Raw genomic sequence first — 23,693 nt, 5'->3', positions numbered from 1 at the left:
TTAAAAATCTAATTTGTTTGTTGAGAATGTTTTTTCATTCACTGTTGTTTGGTTTTATACAGCAAACTGACCTTATTGAAGACCCGGTGCACAAATAAAATAATTGCAAAATGATATTTAAGAATGATTTAATTATATTTTAATGAATGTTGCAACCGTCCCCTATTGTGGGGTAAGTTGCAACATTTCACGTTGTCTATTCAAGAGTAAATTGTACGTATATTATCATATGTACACATGTTGCAGCAAAGCTGACAGATGTGGCTTTATTGTATTAAAAGTTTGGCTGTCTAATACAAACAGTCTCTGAGAAACTAAAGGAAATGTCAAAAGTTTTGCAACTGTCCCCACTCTCAAAAATGGACCCTTATGACTGGTTTTGTGGTCCAGGGTCACATACATGTATGACATATTTAGGAGACCTAAGGACATGTTTTTGTCAGCTGGGCTGTGGCTGCTGAGGAATTAAGGAAATTGCAGTGCAGTGAAGGAGCGCGCACGTAGTGTATACAGAAGGCGTGGACGTCAGCGCGGGTACTCGGCGTCCTTCCGTGAACGCGGAAGGTCAGTCAACGCAACAGACGCGGTGTTACCGATCCTGTCCCCGCGGATCACTACAGCGACACGGTAACCGTACAGTGCTGTTTCTCAGAAGCAGTTCGTCAGAATGAGTTCTGGGCTGGAGAAGCTGCGGATGACGGGCGCGGGCACAGCCATCGCCGCGCTCACGAGCGGAGGAGACGCGCAAGGTCAAGCTGCAGCTGATGCACTCAAATAAAACATTAGACACTGCGACACTGTTTGAAATTCAGTTATATATCTATGCATATACTTTTCTAGTAAATTACTATATTTCAGACTAGTTATTGGCCGTGTAGGCTCAAACTAAAACGTTGAATACATGTTATAATAAGAGAAAGTCTACAGACAGTGAGTTCATTTCTGTGTTAATCATGTTTACTGCGAAGCGCGTGCATATGGCAACAATTCATTTCTACTTATTAAAAAACCAACAAAGCTATTTATTGCAATTAACAGGCCAGGCCTTAAGGTAGTCAGTGATGTGATGTTTTTAAGTAAAATGACATTTCACTCTTCCCCTCTGTCACCCCTGATGAAGTGCTCCAGAAATTGCTCTGTTAACCTTATTTCTTCTTAAAGTGCCCCTATTATGGGTTATGAAAGGTTCATGTTTTGGGAGACCCCAACAACAGGTTGACATGCATGCAAGGTCAAAAAACACTTTTATTGTCTTCTAATATGCATGTATTTATTGTTTGGAGTGTCTGTTTACACTAAGTGGCTTGTTTGCGAAGGCTATTTACGCTGTGTCTGCTCAGCAACGAGAGATTGGGATATCAACACTGAACAAACACGCTTGCTTTATGTCAGTTCCAGTGGATGGTAATTCGCGTGATCGACCCGAGTTCGAATCCGCCTTTTTTCTCCCTTTTCAAATCTCGTATCGCATCGGAAAGGTATTTATTTTCAATAAAAATGAAGGAGATAATCAAAAAGTTCAAAATAAAGTATCGGGTAGGTGTAGGGAGGGCTTTATTGTCCCAATAAGGTGGCATCCATTTAATAATTTGAATTAAAACTATAATTTACACTCAATATGTTATTATTGCGTACTGTTTTATAATGTACTACAATACTGAGGTGCAGATAATTGCCACTATTTGCAATAAGTAGTATATAAATAGCAGAATTTTAACATTTATTGCTGCCTTTATTTTTACCTTATTTGCTCAACGACTCCCGAACGATTCGTTTAAACATTAATTTTTCCAAACCCCTCCTAATCTGCGGTGATTGGTCCATTGGTCTCATTATCATCTCATCTTGGCATATGGCAACACAACCGTAGTGAAATTGACGTAATGTATTTCTCCGTTGGGATTTAAAAAAAAATTATATATTATAAAATAAAATAAAAATCATTACTTGAAATAAAATGCACTGTAACTAAATTATTTAAAAAAACTTAAACTCATTATTTAAATATATAAAATAAAAACTAATTCAAAATATTAGCAAAAACGTTAATATCCCAATGAAATATGACCTGGACATTTTCTTTTCATTCCATCAGATTGTGAATATGCACTATATTAAAAGCTATAAACTGAATATGCAGCATTCATTACTTTGTGAGCATGCTGGGAAGCGATCATTTATTTAAACCTCTGAATCGTGTCGATTACTTCAAATGCAGTGTTATCTGTCTGTAGGGATGAATGCAGCGATCCGCGCCGTGACCCGGATGGGTATCTATGTGGGTGCCAAGGTGTATCTGGTTTATGAGGTACGCTCATCTATCATCATTCATGTTTTCCACTGATCTGTGCTAATGTATGGATCATAATGATGTGGCATTAAATGTGTTGACATGATATATATGAGTATTAATGAGTGTATTTGGACTGATTTCAGGGTTATCAGGGGCTGGTAGACGGAGGAGACAACATTAAACTGGCCAACTGGCAAAGTGTCACCAATATAATTCAGCTGGTAAGAGATTGAGTCAGATCTCAACAGAGCTGCAGTTTAGATCGAGTCAGCAGTGCTACAACTCTTTAATGTGTTTGTGTCTGAGAGCACTACAGCTGCAAAAAGATTTCAACATCTGTTACAAGCTCTTCCTTCATGGAAACATTGGTTAAACAACCTACTGCACAGGGTTATTATAATTAATTAAAACTAAAATTAGAACTGTTAAAAAATTGTGTTACTTGAAATAAAATAAACATTAACTGAAATTAAATGTATATATATGAAATAAAAAATATTTAATTTCTCATTTTCATTTAATTTGACTAAAGTGTACTAAAATAACTAAAACTGATTTTTTTTTTTTATTCAAATAAAATTTTTTTTTTTTTTTTCAATTTTCATAGTTTAGTTTAATGTTTAGAATTTGTTCTGCTTTTGTGATTTTTATTAGTTTTTAGTTCTGTTTTAGACATTTTAGTAACCTAAACCAAGGCAACATTTCCCCAAAAATGTTTTATTTTAAAATCTAATATTTCGATTTGATTTCAGCTCTTTTTCAATGAATGAAAATGTTTTTGAATAGTGCTAGTTTTGTTAACGCATTGGTTTTCATTGAGCCGAATGTCTCTGAGCCCTGGTTGAGTTTCTGAGGTTGACCTGCAGCTCTTTCTCTTCTGTCTGTCTGTGTTCTTCAGTTAAACTGGTAAGCTGTCCTGCTGCATGTGCTCTTAAACAAAGACTTTACAATAACAGAGATGCTACATTAAAATCATTATTTTGGTCTTATGGTATACTGTATGCACTTGTCCTGTAAGCAGCGAGTTCAGTCTGAATTGAGTATCAAATTATTACCAACTTGTCCAGCAGACAGAGATCTTAATATTAAGATTTCTATGATTCTGTGATGAAATGCAGTTTTTAACATATAATCCTGTTTGAAAAACTTTCAAAGGAGCAGTTCACCCAAAAATGAAGATATGTCATTATTTATTCACCCTCATGTAATTTCAAACTCATTTGCCATTATAGTTTCATTCAAATTGTGAAACGATAAACCTCTGCTCTCAAATCTCATTTGCAATCATTGTATTGCATCAAGTTTGATGTCAAACCACTGAGTGTTGAAACTGAATGTGATGCATCATTGCAACAATTTTTAATCTGAAAGGAAAAGATTAACGCTCTGTTTCTCACACAGAATAACTTTGAATATTTCATTTATTTACTTATTTAACCAGGAAGGTCCCGTTGAGTTACAATATCTCTGCTACCAGGGAGTCCTGGTCAAGATAGGCAGCAAAGGACAAAGTTACAAAGAAATACATAGCTATGAACAAACACAAAACACAATTTTCTAAAAACAATACAAATCCTAGTCCGTTATTAAAGCATGTACACTGTTCTATATAAACAGACTATTTTTAAACATATGCTACAAATTCCGTATTAAAGCTTGATTGTGAATCCCTGATTTGGAGAGTTTGTGCTTGTATGTCTGCGCTGACTGCTGTGCTTACTTTTCTTTTGAATGCTTGATGCATGTGTGCACCGTTCGGCCGCAGCGCTGACATGCATTTGAGCCTTTTCCTCTTGCTGAAGCATTGCAATAAACGCCTCTCCATGATTAAAAACACTGATCACTAATGCATGATCTGCAGCAGTGCATGTGTTGTTTACTCAGGGGGGAACCGTGATCGGCAGCGCTCGCTGTAAGGCCTTCACCACACGAGAGGGCCGTTTAGCTGCTGCCTTTAACCTGGTCAAACGAGGCATCTCTAACCTGTGTGTGTGTGGAGGAGACGGCAGCCTCACCGGGGCCAACATCTTCCGCTCTGAGTGGAGCGGACTCCTCCAAGAGCTGCTGGAGAAAGGTACTGAAGTACTATTTTTTTCAAATTAGAATGAAGTATTTTTACTCTGCTGTAAAAGTACTTTTCAAGTGTCTGAACTTTATCAGCGTTTTTCTTTAGAAAACCTTTACTTCATAATATTGCACTTTTTACTGCACTGTGTTTCATATTAAATGGCATTATGAAATCTAGTGCTTTCTTACTTTTACTCAAGTAAAAGTAATTCAAAGATTTACTCGAGTACAAGAAATGGCCACATTTGAAGTGTTCTTAAGCTTTAAAGGTAAAAAACAACAACTTTTATAAATGTAGTGCAGTAAAAAGTATGACATTATGCTTTGGAATGAAGTAAAACACTCTAAAGTACAGATGCTTTTTAAATAAAATACTTCACTATTGTCCACCTCTGTTTTGTTCCCAAATTCTGTGTTTTCCATTTTCATTTGTTCCATTTTAATTACATTTTAATAATTAAAAAGAATGTCTAAGCAACTGAATTCATTAAACATTAACAGTTTAATAAGTTACTAAAACTTTAATAATAATAATGCTCATTGAAAAAAGTGTTTTTAGCCTTTTTTTTCGGGCTATTGACATAATTTCCATGAAAATTAAGCACATTTTACCCTCTTCTGCTCATTATAATTATAGGGTGATATAAATGCTAGACAGGGTTATTATATTTAACTGAAGCCATAAAGAAATACTTCCTTCATTACTTGACATAAAATAAACATTAACTGAAATAAAATCTATATTAAGAGCTTATTTTATTTCGGCTAGTTTCCAAGGCAACATTTCTCATTTGCATTTAGTTTAACTTGATATAACTAAATTGAATTAAAATGAATAAACTATATGCAGATATTGTCACACACTATTAGGAGGCTATGAAATCAGATTTTTCCCAAATTCAAGTTTTCCATTTTAATTAGATTGTAATAATCAAAAATGATGTTTAAGCAATTGAATTAATAAAACATTAACAATTTATTTAAAGCTTAACTATATTAGTACTCTTTGGGAAAAAAAAAAAGTGTTTTATTTTTTACTAAATTCTGTGATAATACAGATTTATTATCAAAACTGGTGGCAATCAAATCAATGCATGAAACTGTAATTAATCTTTTAAAATGTAATTTATAATTTATTGCAAACAAAGGGCAGGACAATAGAGGTTTGCTCTTTAAATTAAAACACGTTTACTGCCAAAGAACGTTATTTGAAAGTCTGACTCAAGCTCATGAATGATGACTCCGGCAAGAAAGCCTCTTCAGGATAAGATCCTCATCAATCTTTATGAAGGCCATATCAAAGTCCATTCAGGGCACGTCTGTTACTCAGCTACAGTGTTCAGGAAACCATTTTGAAACTGTAGTTTCCCAAGATACAAGCTACTCATAATTTAAAGTTCAACTGCAGTCAGCTAGTTACCAGCAAAAAGTATTTCACTTCTATTGAAGTTGTTCCACTGAAGGGCCACATTATTTTAATTATGTAATGCATATTTCTGTTGTTTATTTTACATCTGTTGATGTATTTATTTTATTTACATTTAAATGATTGCTTTTAATATTAATAATTATTTTATTTATTCATTATTATTATTTATATTCTTCCCATTCCCCAATTCATTTTAATTTGTAATAAATATTTCTCATTTTTATTTTAAATATATGGATTTATTAGATTTTATTTAATTTTAGATAAACGTATTTATTCAATTAGTTAGTTAATATCATTTATTTTTATATTTTTATTCATTTGATAAATTTTTATTTAATATTATTAACTTATTTGTTTTGTTTTTTTGTCTGAATTTGACAGCTTTAAAATTAATACAAATGGATACAATAACACTAAATGCTACAAATTTAAAACACCTTAATTTATATACCAATATGTTGAAGATATGGATGAAAAGCAGCATTTAACTAAATATTTCACCACAAAAAAAAAAAAATTTAATTAAATTATTTATTAAATTAGTTCGTTTATATAATTTTTTATTTAATATTAATATATATATATATATTTTTTTTTTTTTTTTTTTGTCTGAATTTGACAGCTTTAAAATTAATACAAATGGATACAATAACACTAAATGCTACAAATTTAAAACACCTTAATTTATATACCAATATGTTGAAGATATGGGTGAAAAGCAGCATTTAACTAAATATTTCAGCACAAAAAGTAAGTCAGTGGATTGTTTTTGATCAGCATGAGCTGGTCATGTAACACATCTTCTTCTTCTTGGCAGGTCGAATCACGGCAGATACGGCCAAGAAGCACGGGCACCTGAACATCGTGGGTCTGGTGGGCTCCATCGATAATGATTTCTGTGGAACGGACATGACCATCGGCGCTGATTCGGCCCTCAACCGCATCACAGAGATCATCGACGCCATCACCACCACGGCCACCAGGTCTGAGACACTCCAGCGGAACAGATCAGTATCTCACACTGAAATAAAATATAGAAAAATTTACAAACACTACTAAACATGGCTAACACTTTAACTAGACTTTAACTTCATGACTTGAAATAAAATATAAAAAACTTCAAATAAGCTAAAGAATTAAATAATTATTAAAAAAGACATTTAAAAACAAAACTACTAAATATGACAAAACAACAGAATTACTCAAACGTAGAAATTAAAATGGAAATAGAAAATATAAAAAGAAATGTTAACTGAAATAAAAAAAGATAAAAACTGTATAGACAAATTTATAAAAACTTTTAAAAATGACAAAAACATAACAAAATTGCTAAAACTAAACTAAAGCTTAACTACATGTTAACAGAAGTAAATTGAAATAAAAAACTTTTTTTAATAAGTTAATTTGGTTTAACTTGATTTAAAATTAACAAAAACTATATAGACAAATTTACAAAAAAGTGCTAAAAATATTAAAAAAACAACAAAATTACTAAAAACGTAACTTTAACTTCAACTATTGAAATCAAAGAAATGTTAACTGAAAAAACATCATATAAACAATACTTTTTATTATTTTAATTAGTGTAACATAAGATGAATAAAAAAAACTAATAATATTATTCAAAACTAATTTAAAAATGAACTACTGAATATGACATAAACAACAGAATTACTAAAACTAATTAAATTGAAAATAAAAATGGATAATATAAAATAAATGTTAACTGAAATAAAATAATATAAACTTTTTATATTTTATTCTTTTAATTTAGTTTAACTTTATATGCTAAAATCTTAAATAAAATTACTAAAACTTTATCTGAAATGAAAATGGAAAATATAAAAATAAGAAGTAATTCAAAATATTGATATTGTATAATATTATCTCATTGTATCAAGACACAAGTGGCCTTGGGAAGCAGGCCGTGCCGAGCGTGATATCCTGTTGTTGATCAGGGTGTTTTTCCTGCTTTGTTCAGGAATGTGCTGCACTCTTGTCTCAGCCCCTCTCTTCACTCTTCACACACACAGGGAATGTGTTATGTATTATGTAATCAGTATTATGTAATCAGATTGAGTCGACAGTATGTTTGGCCCATTTATCCTCTGCTCACAGTGTTCTATTGCCTGTGTTTTTCAGTCATCAGCGCACATTCGTGCTGGAGGTCATGGGCCGACACTGCGGGTGAGTTTCTGTCATGAGAAAATAACAATCAGATAAACATGCTGAGCTCTGACAATTCCCTAGCGACCACTCAGAACATTCTTACAGTGCCCTAGCAACTAACCCAGCCCCCCCCCCCCCCCCCCCCCCCCCCCCCCCGTTAGCTTCACTTCAGCTTTATACTATTGTAGTATATTAAAATCAGTTCAGTTGAAATTGTAAAGTACTTCACTACATGATTGTCTGCCATATGGACATCAGCTTGAGATCGTCACCACTGATTAGCTATTACTAAATATGATGTAGAAACTTTAATTTTCTGTAAAGCTGCTCTGCAACAGTTTGCATTGTAAAAAGCGCTATACAAATAAACTTGAATTTAATTGAATATTACAATTTTTTTATTTTAAATTTGAGTCATTATTTATATTGGTTTCTTTTTTATATTTATGTGTAGCTTTCGTTTTATTTCATTTTTACTCATTTTAGTAGTGCAACATTTTATGATTTAAGGTGTTCATTCAATATTTATAGCTGAAATTGAAGTCATTTTATAACAGATGAATTTTTAAGCCGATTTGTATGAAAGCTAACTGATTTCAGCTTGATTTTAATTAATGAAAACTATTTTTAATAGTTTTGGTTTTAGTTAACAATAACAACACTGCTTAAATATTAATTGATATTTTATTGATTGATATAATTAATAATAATATGTATTTATTCATTTGGATATTTTCCCTATTCCCCAAATTTGAATATGTAATAAATATTTATATATTTTTTATTTATTTTACATTTACTTATTTAATAATGTAATGTTAATTTAAATATTAATTTGTTTATATTAATGTCAAATAAATGTATTAATATTGATACTAAAATATACAAATTATTATTTACAATATTATTTATAATTTTTTGGTCGTTTTTTTATATTTCTATATAGCATTAATTCTTTTTTATTTCAGTTTTAGCACAGTTTCAGTTTGGTGCCAAGTCAACATTTCTCATTTTTGTTTAAGTTCATCTAATATGTACATTTTATTTGATTTCAGCTTTATTTCAATTAACAAAAAAAGATTTGAATAGTTTTAGTTTTAGCTATCGATAACAGCACTGCTTGGCAACCACCTAAACAAAAGCAGCTCTGACTGTAGTGTGTTCTGCTGCAGGTATCTGGCGCTGGTTTCAGCTCTGGCGTCTGGAGCCGATTGGCTCTTCATCCCAGAAGCCCCTCCTGAGGACGGCTGGGAGGAGCTCATGTGTGCTCGGCTGGGAGAGGTGAGACAGAAACATGGGACATCAGCAGATTTATCAGTGTCATCAGACAGTTAGCATGCAATTAAATGGTCATTGGTTATCAGAGCACTATTATTTTGCTACTTTTTATGTACTTAGTACTTATCAGTATTTTGAATTAGCTTTTATTTTCATGTTTTAAGTTTTCATTTTAAATTTAGTTTGAGCTTTTATCATTTTTGTTAGTTTTTTATGTAAGTATTAGTAATTTCGTATCTTAAACTTTTTTTTATTTCAGTTAATTTTTTGTAATCAGTCAATTTTTTTCATCAAAATTTTTTACTTTATTTTATTTCTGCTTTATCTTAAAATGATTTTTAGAGGGGGTGAGTCTTCATAGCCTTTAAACTCTTTCTTTCTTTCTTTTTTCTGTCTTTATTTTTATTTTACTTTATTTTTATATATGTATTTTATATCATGGAAGTTTTGTGCTTTTGTCATTTATATTAGTTTTTTATGTATATTTCTATTTAGTTTTAATTTATTTTAATTCCATTTTAGTATTTTAGTACTGTATCAAACTTTTTTTATTGAAGTTCATTTTTAATCAAATGTTCATGGTTACATAAAATATTTATATTTTATTTTATTTCAGCTTTATTTCAATTCATGAAAATGACTTAATTCTAAAGCAAAACCTTAATGAATTAACCTGACTGCATTAGGCTGCACAAAAAAGTCTTGTTTAAAGGTCAGATCAGGTAGAAATAACAAAAAAAGATAAAAACAGCCCAGTTTCATTTAGAAATAATTGTAGTAACTGAATGCCGGGTGTGTTTCAGAGCCGCAGCAAAGGATCCAGACTGAACATCATCATCATCGCTGAAGGAGCCATCAACAAAAGCGGTCAACCCATCACCTCCAACTACGTCAAAGATGTGAGTTTACATCAGTGTTTTCATATGATTTACCATCAGTTCACACTTATTAAATATTAAGCATTTGTGTTCTAGAAGTGATATTAAGTTTCCTGATACAAAGTTATATTAAATTGCCTTCTGTAGAGCTGCTTTATAGCTGAAATTTAAGTCATTTTATAATGGATGAATTTTGAAACAGTTATTTTTCTGATAATTTTTTAAGCTGATTTGTATGAAAACTTATTGGAACAAAAAAAAATGTAATTGGGACTTTAATCTTACAATTCTGACTTTTTCTTCTGAATTTTGAGTTCATGTTTCACAATTGTTTTTTCTCAGGGTTCTAAGTTCAAAACTGATCATTTTACTTTTTTCTCTGAATTCTTAGTTTAAATCTCACAATTTTGCCTTTTCTCGGAATTCTGAGTTTAAATCTCGCAATTTTGCCTTTTCTCAGAATTCTGAGTTTAAATCTCGCAATTTTGCCTTTTCTCAGAATTCTGAGTTTAAATCTCGCAATTTTGCCTTTTCTCAGAATTCTGAGTTTAAATCTCACAATTTTGCCTTTTCTTGGAATTCTGAGTTTAAATCTTGCAATTGTACTTTTTTCTCGGAATTCTTGGTTTAAATCTCACAATTTTGCCTTTTCTCGAAATTCCGATTTTAAAACTCGCTATTTTACCTTTTCTCGGAATTCTGAGTTTACATCGTCATTTTGACCTTTTTTTTCAACCCTGAGTTAAAAATGCAATTAAAAACTAAACTAACTAAAAAATCAAAAAGCATTTGCTCTTTAATTAGGTAGCTTGATCAGTCACATTAGACGAGTGTAGCTCATGTGTATGAATGAACGTGATCTGTAATTGGTGCAGCTGGTGGTGTCGCGGCTGGGATATGACACGCGGGTCACTGTTCTGGGTCACGTTCAACGGGGCGGGACGCCGTCAGCCTTTGACAGAGTGCTGGTAAATAAAGCATTTGAGTTAAATCCACAGAATCATTTTCAGTTTTCATGATGTTGAAGAAAGCTTGTGGATGTTTTGTCCTGTAGAGCAGTAAGATGGGCGTGGAGGCCGTGGTGGCCCTGCTGGAGGCGGGGCCAGCCGTTCCCGCCTGTGTGATCGGCCTATCAGGAAACCAGGCTGTGCGTCTCCCGCTAATAGAGGCGGTAGAGATGGTGAGTGAGATTTGATTTGACTTTATTTATTTTTCTAGTTTTATTGCTTTTTTAAACTTGAACTCTTACAATGTATCTCCCGCCAAACACTAAAGGAAAATCAATTATTTCTGGTGGTTTTCTGCTTATTATTGTTATTTTTCTGCTATTGTTATTACAGAACTTCACCATTGGTGGGTCAAATAATCTTCAAAAATTGTATCAAAAGTCTTTTTATATGTGGCCCTGGACCACAAAACCAGTCATAAGGGTCATCTTTTTAAAATTGAGATTCATACATCACCTGAAAGCTGAATAAATGAGCTCTCATTATAAAGAGAATCCTTTTACTCTGTTTCTGTTAAAGACTAAAGAGGTTCAGAGGGCCATGAATGAAAAGCGTTCTGAAGAGGCCATCCAGCTACGGGGCAGGTGAGATTCACATTATCATTATCTGTGTTCGTTAGCAGATAAACCTGCAGAGGTCAACGTTTCAGCTGATTGTTTTCCACATAAATGAGTAATAATGAATCAAATGATGTTGTTTACAGGAGTTTTGAGAACAACTGGAACATTTATAAGTTGCTGGCCTATCAGAAACCCGCTGTGGTCCCGGTAATACATCAACACTACAGCGTCACGGCTTTAACCCTCATTTTACAGCTGCATATACACAAAAGTTTATTAAAATTAATATAGGGCCCTAAGGTCCATGTACTTTTGCGTCCATTCATTTTCCATTTTTTCGAACGGTTATAGTAGTTTTAACTGCTATGCTGAAAACCTACATTTTAATTAGAACTGCACACACAATTCTTCACGAAAAGGTAAAATATTGACTTTTCAGATTTTTGTTTATGAATTTTTGTACTTTTAATAAACATTTGAAAAATGCACAAATTAATATAGAAAAATTATGATTTTAACAGGTTTTCTTTGGTCAAATTTAGTAACTAGAGTCTTTGGAACAATGCAGAGACTTAATAAAAATATGTTTTTTAAAATAGACATAGGCATGTCGTCATGAAATTATATACAGGGATATAATTTTGTCAATTTTGTGTGCTATCTGGGTCACGGTATCGAAGAGGACCATGCATGGCATGTACCGTACATCGTGTTCGAGCGCTACACACGGTTTAATATATGGGGTAAAAATAGAAATATATAAAGTTGTAATCTGATACAGGCAGTCCTGAATCACTGAGGGTGCTTCTGAAATCAGTGACGGTACGCTAGCCTCAATATACATGTTGACATATTTTTGCCGTTAATTAATGCCGCATTTATATGCAGATGTCACTTACGAAACATTGCAGCGTGCAGCTGTCACTGGTCCAACAGCATCATGAAAAACAACACTTATTCTGAATGGATTAGCCAAGAAATAATAATATAATAATTATAAAACTGTCATTAATTTCAGTTTATCAAGATCTCACAAAAATCTGTTATAATCAATGAAGATCTACACTGCACAATGAATCTCTTATTTACATCATGTTACACTTTGTTTGTTATAATGAGAGACTCCTGGGGCCTGTTTCATAAAACAGGTTTACCAAATAAACCAGGCTTATTTCAGTTAGTTATTTTGAACCAAATCAGCTGACAATAAGTCAGACTAACTGAAATAATCCTGGCTTATTTGGTAAACTTGTTTTATGAAACAGGACCCCGATTGTGCAGCACTGAACAAACTGTGTCTTGGAGTTGATTCTAACTTAAAAGCCTGGCCACTCAGGAAATCAACAGAAAATGTCAGTCATCCTATTTCTAGCTTTAACCAGAGTCCCTTTGCTTTAACTGACCTTCTCTTTCATTCCTCTAGCACTCCCGTAGAACTTGCCCAGGATACAGTTATGTGCAAATAAAATGTTTTTAGACGTGAAAAATTATGATCATAAAAATATCAAAGCTAAAGGTTTTCATAAAGCAGTTATGGTAGTGTCTGTATAGAGACGCTAAAAAAAGGAAGAAATTAAACTTAGCTTTCACCTATATACATTAAAAAACAAACTTCATATAATATTTATGATTTTTAATGAAATCTGAATTTTGAATAATGAAAATATGTTTGTGCCGGCTTATTCTATTCATCAGTGTTTGAACCATTAAAGAAGAAACCGCATTTTCCGTATTTCATTTCTGGGTTAAAAAACAAAAAATGAATGGACGCAAAAGTACACGGACCCCCTAAGAAATGTGTTTTAGTTTTCTGGATTCTGTTTTAATGGTTTAATTAAAAAGCTTAACTAAAAAGATTTCAAAATTGTATTTTATTTGTTACATTTTAAATATCAAAAGCATGTCTAATAACAATTTAATGATTTATTACCATTTTTACAATAATAGGGCCCAATGAAATGTATTATATTTTTCAGAAAATAATTTGTCAAATTTTTGTAAATTTGCTATGTGCTTTTGTCATTTTTAGTCGTTTTAGTTTTTTTATATATATATATATATATATATATATATATATATATATATATATATATATATATATATATATATATAATTATTTCAGTTTTAGTTATTTTAGTACATAAAGTAAAACTAAATAAAATGAGAATGGCAACTAGCTGAAATGTTTTTTATTTATATATAATATATATAACATTTTGTTTGTTACATTTTTTTTTAAAATATCAAAAAGTATGTATAATCAGTTGAATTCATAAAACCATAAAAATGTACTAATTTATTAACATTTTTACAATAATAGGGCCCTATGAAATGTATTATATTTTTCAGAAATTCAGTTGTTTACTGTATTTATGATTTAATACATATTTATTATCAAAAACAGTGGTAATCAAATGAATGGTGTCATTAACAATTTAATTAATATTTTCAAAATGTAATCAAATGAATTGGACTATGGTACTGTGAACTCTGTTGTTGTTTTGACACGCTTTAGTTAGTTTTGCAACTACAGTGGTTTGAGAATGAAAGCATATATAAAGGTTAAATACTGAATATATATTCACACTGAGTGTCTATTTCAAATGCACAGATCCTCACAGACTGTCAGTAGAAACGAGTGAATGTTTGGTGAGGGTCTGGTTGGTTAGCTGTTAATCCGTTATATCTGACTGGTTTGTGTCTGTCCTCAGAGCCAGAACTCCATTGCCATCCTGAATGTTGGCGCTCCGGCCGCGGGCATGAACGCTGCGGTGCGGTCAGCCGTGAGGGTCGGTCTGGCCACAGGACACCGCGTTTACATCGTTAACGATGGCTTCGAGGGTCTGGCCAACGGAGCGGTAATGACCGACGCATTCGAATGATTTCTTGAGTTATTTTGTGTCAGTTTATTAGTGCCGAGAGACTGAGCTATGACTGAAACTGTTACTTTAGATATGATTAGTTATGATTATAGTTTTTAGAAATATTTTTATTTTTATATTTCCCATTTTCATTTTAGTTAAACTTTTAGTCATTTAGTTTTGTGTTTTTGTCACTTTTAGTAGAATTGCATGTCTTTAGCCTATTTTATACAAAAATAAATAAATAAAAATTACCAAAAAATATAAGTAGGGCCTATAAAATCCATTTGATTTTTTTCCCAAATTCTGTTTAAATTTTTCTGGATTACATTTTTACATTAGTTTTTGGCAAACAAAGTTTAACAACTGTTAAAATTAAAAGCTTTACTCTTAAAATTAAAACATGAAAGAAACATTATGATATTAAACAATAAATATTATTATTATTATTATTATTACCCCTACTACTACTTTGAGAAGTAGATTCTACTCAATAGCAATATATTTCTGTCACAATTCACTTCAAGTTGACCCAGAATTTTATTTTGAAGGGTTCTGGTTCTGCATTGCAAGGCTTTAAATAAGAATGAACTAGGCCTGTTTTAGCCCATCTCTTTCTGTTTTTCATAAAGATCAATGATAGTAATGCTTATATTAATATGAATGAAATAGCAGCATGATGTTACAGGTGAATGAAGTGTCATGGAATCAGGTGGCCGGCTGGACGGGTCAGGGCGGCTCTCTGCTGGGAACTAAACGGTTAGTCCCTTTACTAATCAATGCATTTTCACACACTTTTTCATCTTTCATCTTTGAAACTGAGCTCTTGTTCCCTCAATATTGTCCAGAACCCTCCCAAGCACCTGCATGGAGAAACTAGTGGAAAATCTCAACAAGTTCAGCATCCAGTCACTGCTCGTCGTTGGTGGTTTTGAGGTATAGAGAAAAACTTGACTGTGTTTTGATGAAATACAATGCAGTTTGATGCACTTAAATAAGCAGTTCACCCACAAATGACGGTTTTGTCATCATTTCCAACCTGTATGAGATATCAGACGATGTCCGAGCCGCTCTTTATGATATCTGACTGTATTTTCCATCACGTCCAGGCGTATGAGGGCATCCTGGAGTTGGTTGAAGCGAGAGGACGCTATGATGAATTATGTATTCCCATGTGCATCATTCCTGCCACCATCAGCAACAACGTGCCGGGAACAGACTTCAGTCTGGGCAGCGATACCGCGGTTAATGCAGCGATGGCCGTGAGTACAGGACACACGACACTCATCATCACTCTTATATTCTCTTCTACTCGTTTGCTCTAACTGAAGTGTTACTAAATCTAAATGTGGCTGGAAGTCACTGGAAAAGACTAATGAGTCGCCTACAGTGTTATTTTAGTTTAATTGAAATACTATTATAGCTTTATAAAAATTTTGAATTAGTTTAATTTTTATATTTTTCATTTTCAGTTAAATTTAAGTAATTTTGTTGTGTGTTGTCATGTCTATTTTTTTTTTTTATATGTCTGTAGTTTTTTATTATTATTTATATTTCAGTTATTTAGTACATCAAGTTAAACTGAATGAAAATAAATGTTTTTTTAGTAACTAGCTGAAATAAAGTAAATTTACATTTTCTTATATTTTATTTCAGTTAACATTTATTTAGTTTAAAATATTTTTTTTTATGTTTTTAGTTTTACTTAACTATAATTACCCTGCTATATATTCAGGGCATGTTTAAGGCATCATAGATGCACCAACGCAAATATGTTTTATCAATATTTTGAATTAGTTTTTATTTTTATATTTAGTTTTCATTTTACTTTCATTTAAATTTTTTATTGATTTTATGTTTTTTAATGTGTATATCTATGTAGTTTTTAAATCATTTTTATTTCAGTTTTAGTTATTTTATTATATCAAGTTAAATGAAAATGAGAAAAGTTGCATTGGCAACTAGCTGAAATAAAATACGTTTATATAAGTGTTTTTTAATATTTAGTTTTATTTTGTTAACGTTTATTTTCTTTCAAATAACTTTTTTTGTGTTTTAGTTAACTGTAATAATCCTGCAACATAGGCAGCATTTTAGGAAACACAAATTCTCTTCCAGAAAAATAAGTGTATATACATTAAGTAATAATAAATATGATTTTAAGATGCCATCGTTTACCTTATGCTAAGATAGCATTGCATGCATCATTTGCAGACAAGGCAATCCCATAAAAATACATCCAAAATAGCAAAGTCAGAGAAATGACAATTATAAATGCAAAAACAATTAAAAAAACAGACAATCTGACCTAATATTTATGTGCCCTGTGTATTTTATCAAATATCAGTTTGAAAGATTGTATATCATTTTTAGTTTTTGTTTGTATTGCTAAATTATTGTATTCAGTTAATTTAAGCATTGTTATTTAGGCCCGTTTTGAATTTAATTATTCTCGAGTTTGCCATGAATATATGCAGATATGGTGTAAAATGATAAATAAATGATATGTTTCCCGTGTATTTTATCCTGGCTTGCAATGCCAAGGTCATGAGTGCGATTTCCAGGAAATGCATGAACTTTTAAAATGTATGAAAGTCGCTTTGTATGAAAGCATCTGATAAATTAAACATTTTAATTTACTTTATGCTTACTAGAGTACTAGGTTTTGAAACTGCTTGTATCTGAATCACCAGCCTAATCTTACTCCCTTCATTGCATGAGCTTTAAATAAAGATGCAGTTTGTGTTATTGATTCACTGCATCCAGTGTCCGGTTATTGATCTGAAGTGTGTATTTGTTTTATGAAGAGCTGTGATAAGATCAAACAGTCGGCCACAGGGACCAAGAGGAGGGTCTTTGTGGTGGAGACTATGGGGGGATACTGCGGTTATCTGGCAACCACCACAGGCATCGCTGTCGGTGCGGACGCCGCTTATATTTTTGAAGAACCATTCAATATTCATGACCTCAAGGTGAGTAACACTCCTAACATCTGCTCATTCTAGAAGAATAAATGCTGTTTTTTTGTAAACGAAGAATGTTTTGCTGTTGGTGTGACACTTTTTTTAGACCAATGTGGAACATTTGACAGAGAAAATGAAGAAGGACATTCAGAGAGGTCTGGTGCTGAGGTAAATCTGTCCAGCTTTTGGTCTGCAACACATTTTTAGATTCCTAAATGATTGCATCCACGTCACAGAATCAATATGTATGCTTAAGGATCTCAGTCAAAAAAACTAGGAATAGATATGGGATAATGTTTTTGAAAGAAGTATTTTCTGCTCATCAAGAATGCTTTTAATTGATCTAAAAAATGTAAAAATTATGAAATATTATTACAACTTAAAATAACTCTTTTCTATGTGAATATATTGTAAATTGTAATTTATATCTGTGAGTGAATGCTGAATTTTCAGCATCATTACTCCAGTCCTTAGTGTCACATGATCTGTTCAACCAATTCTATTGACGAGCTGTAACTGTTGCATTGCTGCAATTCACACACTGTTTTAATCACAAGACGATTGCATATTTATATACAGGTCTAGACAAAAAATTATTATTTAAAAAACTGTTTATCAAAACGAAACTATTAAATACTGTAAAATAAGATGCAGTAGCTCCCATTAATCTCCCTGATCTCTGGCGAACTCATGTGGGTTGAGTTGGAATTTAAACCTTTACATTTACATTTTTTATCCAAAGCGACTTCTAGGAAAGGAACAAAAGAAATTTGTCAAAGCAGTTTTTGTAATACACAGGTTTACTGATGTAAAAGGCTTTCAGTTATGAATGACTCATGTTTACCTCTGTAATTAAATTTAGTATCTAATAATAGCTTATTGAATGTATGAATAATGATTTAATTATTTTTAAAGGAATAGTTCACCCAAAAATGAAAATGTGCTGAATGAGTTTGTTTCTTCATCAGGTTTGTACAAATGTAGCATTGCATCAGTGTCTCAGCAATGGATGCTCTGCAGTGAATGGGTGCCGTCAGAATGAGAGTCCAAACACCTGATAAAACATCACAATAATCCACACCACTCCAGTCCATCAGTTAACATCTGGAGAAGACAAAAGCTGAAACAAATCAATCAAGATGTTTTTAACTTCAATCTGTTGCTTTCAGCTAAAATATGAGTCCATAATCCATAATAACACTTCCTGCAGTGAAAAAGTGGTCTGGTCTGAATCAGGAGAGAACTCTGCACAGAACAAGCACCGTTTACAAACCAAAACAGCTCTAAACAAATATGTGGCTGGATTTTGATGTGAGAAACAACAGGATATGGACTTTTTCTCTGGAGAGATGGAATACAGACTTGTATTTTAGCCAGAAACAACAGTTTGAAGTAAAAAATGTCTTGATGATGGATTTGTTTCTTACAGACACACAGCTTTTGTCTTCTCCAGATGTTAACTGATAGACCGGAGTGTTTTTATCAGCTGTTTGGACTCTCATTCTGACGGCACCCATTCACTGCAGAGCATCCATTGCTGAGACACTGATGCAGAGACACATTTCTCCAAACCTGATGAAGAAACAAACTCATCTACATCTTGGATGATAATTGTTGGGTGAACTACTTCCTTTATTTTGTGCCATTATCTTTGAGATTTAACTTAATGAGACTGTAAATGTGAAACTGCTCTGTTTTCAGGAATGAGAAGTGTCATGAGCACTACACCACTGATTTCATCCATAAGCTGTACTCCGCTGAGGGGAAAGGTGTCTTCGACTGCAGGGTGAATGTCCTGGGACACCTGCAGCAGGTACAGACTCATGCTTTATCACTGAAATAATTTTCAACAACAACTCTGATCCAAAACTAGGGGTAATAGTCAATTTATGATTTGCTTCAATATATTTTATTTCTTGCAACTACACCACTATTCATAAAATATTCAAAAACTTTAGTGCATCAAATGCATTAAAGTTTTTCAATTTCTAAACATGCATTGATTATAATAGTGTAAAATTTGATCCAAACATTTTTCATGGGGAAAAAAACCATAAAAGTACAATTATGGTGCATTATTAAAAGATTTAGGAGAGAACAACATTGCGATTTCACTCTGAAAGAAATAGAGATGCAGCATTTGAATTTTTGAAAGTTTTCTGATGTTGTTTCTCTGATATCAATAGGGTGGAGTGCCAACACCCTTTGACAGAAACTATGGCACTAAATTGGGCGTTCGAGCCGTGCAGTGGCTGACAGAGAAAATGACTGACAGTTTTAGACAAGGTGAGAGGACGCTTGCATGCTTAAAACTCAATGAAACATCTGTGTTATCCAGATTCAATTCCCTGTAATTGAGCAGCAGCAGCAGCTGAGACAGTGCTGTGAAGCCTGAACCCCAGAAGTGTGTGTTTGTGTCTGTAGGTCGTGTGTTTGTGAACACCCCTGACACGGCCTGTGTGGTCGGCCTGTATAAGAAGGTTCTGACCTTCACTCCTGTCACTGAGCTGAAGGAGCTGACGGACTTTAAGTGAGCGACTCTGACAATTACATACAGCACAGTTCTTTATTTCCCACATACTGTACATATTATATACAACTAAGGACAAACACACACTTAATACAAATTAGAATATTAAAAAATCAAGAAACATGATGTGAAAATAAAATATAATAGAGAAAAAGAATAAAGACATGCAAAACTGTGTAATATAGTTTTTACTGTGCATACTACATATTACTTAATGGTCGATTTAAGCAAAGATATTTAGATGCTTAAAGAAAGATAAATAACTAAACTAAATAATAAAGGTAATTGTGACTATTTTCTCTCATAATTCTGACACTGTTTCTTGTAATTAGGAGTTTACATCTCACAATCTTTTTTTGTCTCACTTTTATCTCACAATTCTGACTTTTTTTTCAGAATTGTGAGAATAAAAGCTGAATTATGAGATATAAGCTCTAAGTGCTGGTAAAAAGTAAGAATTGTAAGATAAAAAGTTATTTTTAGGCTTCCATAAGAACGACACTGATTTGAAATCCTAAAAAAAATTATTGTAATAATGAACCAGGTATAAGAGTGTGGATCTAAATAAAACATATCATTTTTTTAAATGTCTATATAGTAGACATAGTAGACAATATAGACATCTATATGTCTATTTTTTTATTATTATTAGATTTATTGATTTTAAGCAAAGATATACTCAAAATACTTTTTCCTTATTTAAAGAATGTTATTTTAGTATATACAGTATTATAGCAGTATTTTTGTTAATAATATGAATTAGATTTTTATTTTTATATTTTCTGCTTTCACTTTACTTTTAGTTAAGGCTTTAGTAATTGTGATTTTCTCAATATTTAGATTTTTTTGCACCCTCAGATTCCAGATTTTCTAATAGTTGTATCTCAGCTAAATATTGTCCGATCATAACAAACCATACATCAATGGAAAGATGATTTATTCAGCTTCAGATGATGTAGAAATCTCAATTTCAGAAAAACTGACCCTTAAGACTGGTTTTGTGGTCCAGGCCAGGGTCACACACACATACACACATACATACATACATACATATATATATATATTAGTTTTTATTTATATATATATATATATATATATATTTGTTTTAATTTAATGTTTATTATTACAAGTATAAAACTACAGTTTTAGATTTAGTTTACTATAATAACCCTGGAAATTAATACTAATTGAGAAAAATGCTTAAAAATGATGCAAATTCTCATATAATGAAGGAAAAGCTGTTTTATTCTGTTTGGATAAGTGTCTTGCAATTCTATCAAGTTGCTACTACCACACATTCTAACACTTTGTAACACTGCAGACACCGGATGCCCAAGACGCAGTGGTGGCTGAACCTCAGACTGATGCTGAAGATGTTGGCCAAGTATCAGACATCCTTCAACGAGTATGTGACGGGAGAGATCGAACACGTGACCCGCCGCTCTCTCAGCATAGACACCGGGCTTTAAATCCACACTCCGCCAGTGCTTTCCATCAGAAAACACACCAAACTGCCACTCCTCTGTTAAAACGGGTAAATGTCTGATCCTTTAGTGAGTAAAGGAGGCTAAGACTCCAGATTTGTGCCTAAACCTAATGCATTAGAGGCCTGTATTTGCAGCATGTTTGCACTGAACTCATGAAGTGTCAAAACTAGATCACTCCCGTTATAATCAATGCAACTGTTTCCTGATAAGTTGACATAATTTTGTTTACAAATCTCATATGTGTGAATTGATTGCTATTCATTTTAAGTATTTGGACCATTTCATCAAATCCAGCTTGTGATGTTTCTCATCTTTAATTAAAATCATATAGCTTCTATCGGTATATATACTGGGGGCCAGAAGTTTGGAATTAATACGATTTTCAAATGCTTTTGAAAGAGGTCTCTTCTGCTGACAAAGGCTGCATTTATTTGATTAAAAATGCAGAAAAAAATAGTTTAGTATTAGAATTTAAATAAACTGTATTCTATATGAATATATGTTAAAATGTAATTTATTCCTGAGCTCAAAGCTGAATTTTCAGCATCATTACATTCTAAAAATAAACTTTCTGATTATTTTTGTGCTGACACAAATGTTTGAGGAAACTTTTTTCAGGATTCTTTGAATAGAAAGTTCAAAAGAACTGAAATGGAAATCTTCTGTGACATTAAAAATGTCTTTCCTATCACTTTTGATCCTTGCTAAATAAAAGTATCCATTTTCTTCCTTATTTTAATGTACTTACCCCTAACTTTTTGTAGTGGATCACGGTTTTTGTAAAAATATGAAGCAGTACAACTGCTTTTGACATTAATAAAAATGAGAAATGTTTCTTGAGCAGCAAATCAGCATATTAGAATGATTTCTGAAGGATCGTATGACACTGAAGACTGGAGTAATGATGCTGAAAATACAGCTTTGATCAAAGGAATAAATACATTTTAACATTCACATAGAAAACAGTTATTTTAAATTGTAATAATATTTCACAATTTTACTGTATATCTGATGAAATAAAGCCTAGATGAGCAGAAAAGTCCCCTTTCAAAATCATTAAATCTGAATTATTCCAAACTTTTAGCTGCCGATGTTTACACAACTGTAGCAATGTCAGCATGCAAAGTTATATTGCTGTTCCAAAACAACTAATGCAAAGTACATTTTGCAAACTTTTTTTTTTTTTTCATGGTGCAATGCAACACCAGTCACTTCCAGTGAAAACACTGTGTTATACTTTCTACAAAACTGCTGCTGTTAGTACTTTATATCATTCAACCACTCAAACGTTCCTACAGAATTTACCGTTATACTCTGCCATATCTCTATTCCAGCAGCTTCCCATGAGGGAAATGGTTTGATGTATCGTGATGAAGCACATCACGAGCAGATACAGATGGAGATTATGAACCTGTTGCTTGGATTGTTAAACATTTGAACATGTATTTTGTGGTTGTGAGCTTCAGTAACGTGACCGTTATATTGTGTGCCTATGCAGTGTAATTAGTGTGAAGCAATAGATAATTCTAGTTTTACATCTCCAGTATTTAATACTCCAGATTATATGGAAGCCTGAAATATATTTAATTGTCTGGAAAATAGTGTCACAATGCAATAATTATAGCTTCATTTTCTTTTTGCAAAACATAATTTTTCTTCTGCTTTTGGGGTGAAATATGGCCTGGTGTGGCCTTTTGCATAAACTGATTTTCTTCGATTATAATTTTTTATTTTCTTGGTTGTAACTTTAAGGCAGTTACATAAACATATTGGTCTAACTTGAATCTGAAAAGTAAACTATATTATAGCTTGGCTAACTACTAGTAGTTCAGACTAGTTCTTAAAACAGTGGCTGTGCTCATGCAACTTTTGTGATTTTCACCTCAGAGCATTTCAAACTTTAGCAGTGTTGCATATGGGCCTTTTGACATTGTATTACTGTCAATAGCTCTGAGATTGTTGTTTTGCTGACAACTAAGTGTCCAGTAGGGTATTCACTTACAGTAGTGTTTCTGTCTATGAATATAAACCATAAAAAATTACATGTAAAATGTATGTAATAGTTGAATGTCATATATAAAGGACTGTCCTGTAATTTAAGAAAAATATACATGTATTAAAAAATATAATAAAATATATATATTTAAAAATACTTTGTGTTGTAAGTA

The 23,693-nt window shown here is 32.3% G+C and overlaps 1 protein-coding gene across 1 annotated transcript; it reads left to right on the top strand.

The window, feature by feature from the left end:
- The first annotated feature begins 505 nt into the window (after positions 1-505).
- LOC306876492 (ATP-dependent 6-phosphofructokinase, liver type-like) lies at positions 506-23,675 on the top strand. Its single transcript, XM_079427708.1, has 22 exons — positions 506-749; positions 2,235-2,308; positions 2,437-2,514; positions 4,178-4,367; positions 6,610-6,775; positions 7,935-7,979; positions 9,134-9,242; positions 10,043-10,138; positions 10,993-11,085; positions 11,172-11,297; positions 11,644-11,708; positions 11,828-11,891; positions 14,396-14,542; positions 15,234-15,304; positions 15,394-15,481; positions 15,655-15,807; positions 17,353-17,517; positions 17,615-17,676; positions 19,210-19,321; positions 19,695-19,794; positions 19,933-20,038; positions 21,360-23,675. Exons 1-22 carry the CDS (start codon positions 668-670, stop codon positions 21,505-21,507), a joined length of 2,340 nt encoding a protein of 779 aa, XP_079283834.1. The 5' UTR covers positions 506-667; the 3' UTR covers positions 21,508-23,675.
- The last annotated feature ends 18 nt before the right edge of the window (positions 23,676-23,693 follow it).

This window comes from Barbus barbus (assembly GCF_936440315.1).
Source record: "Barbus barbus genome assembly, chromosome: 10".
Taxonomy (NCBI): domain Eukaryota; kingdom Metazoa; phylum Chordata; class Actinopteri; order Cypriniformes; family Cyprinidae; genus Barbus; species Barbus barbus.
This window is presented reverse-complemented; position numbering and strand designations above follow the sequence as displayed.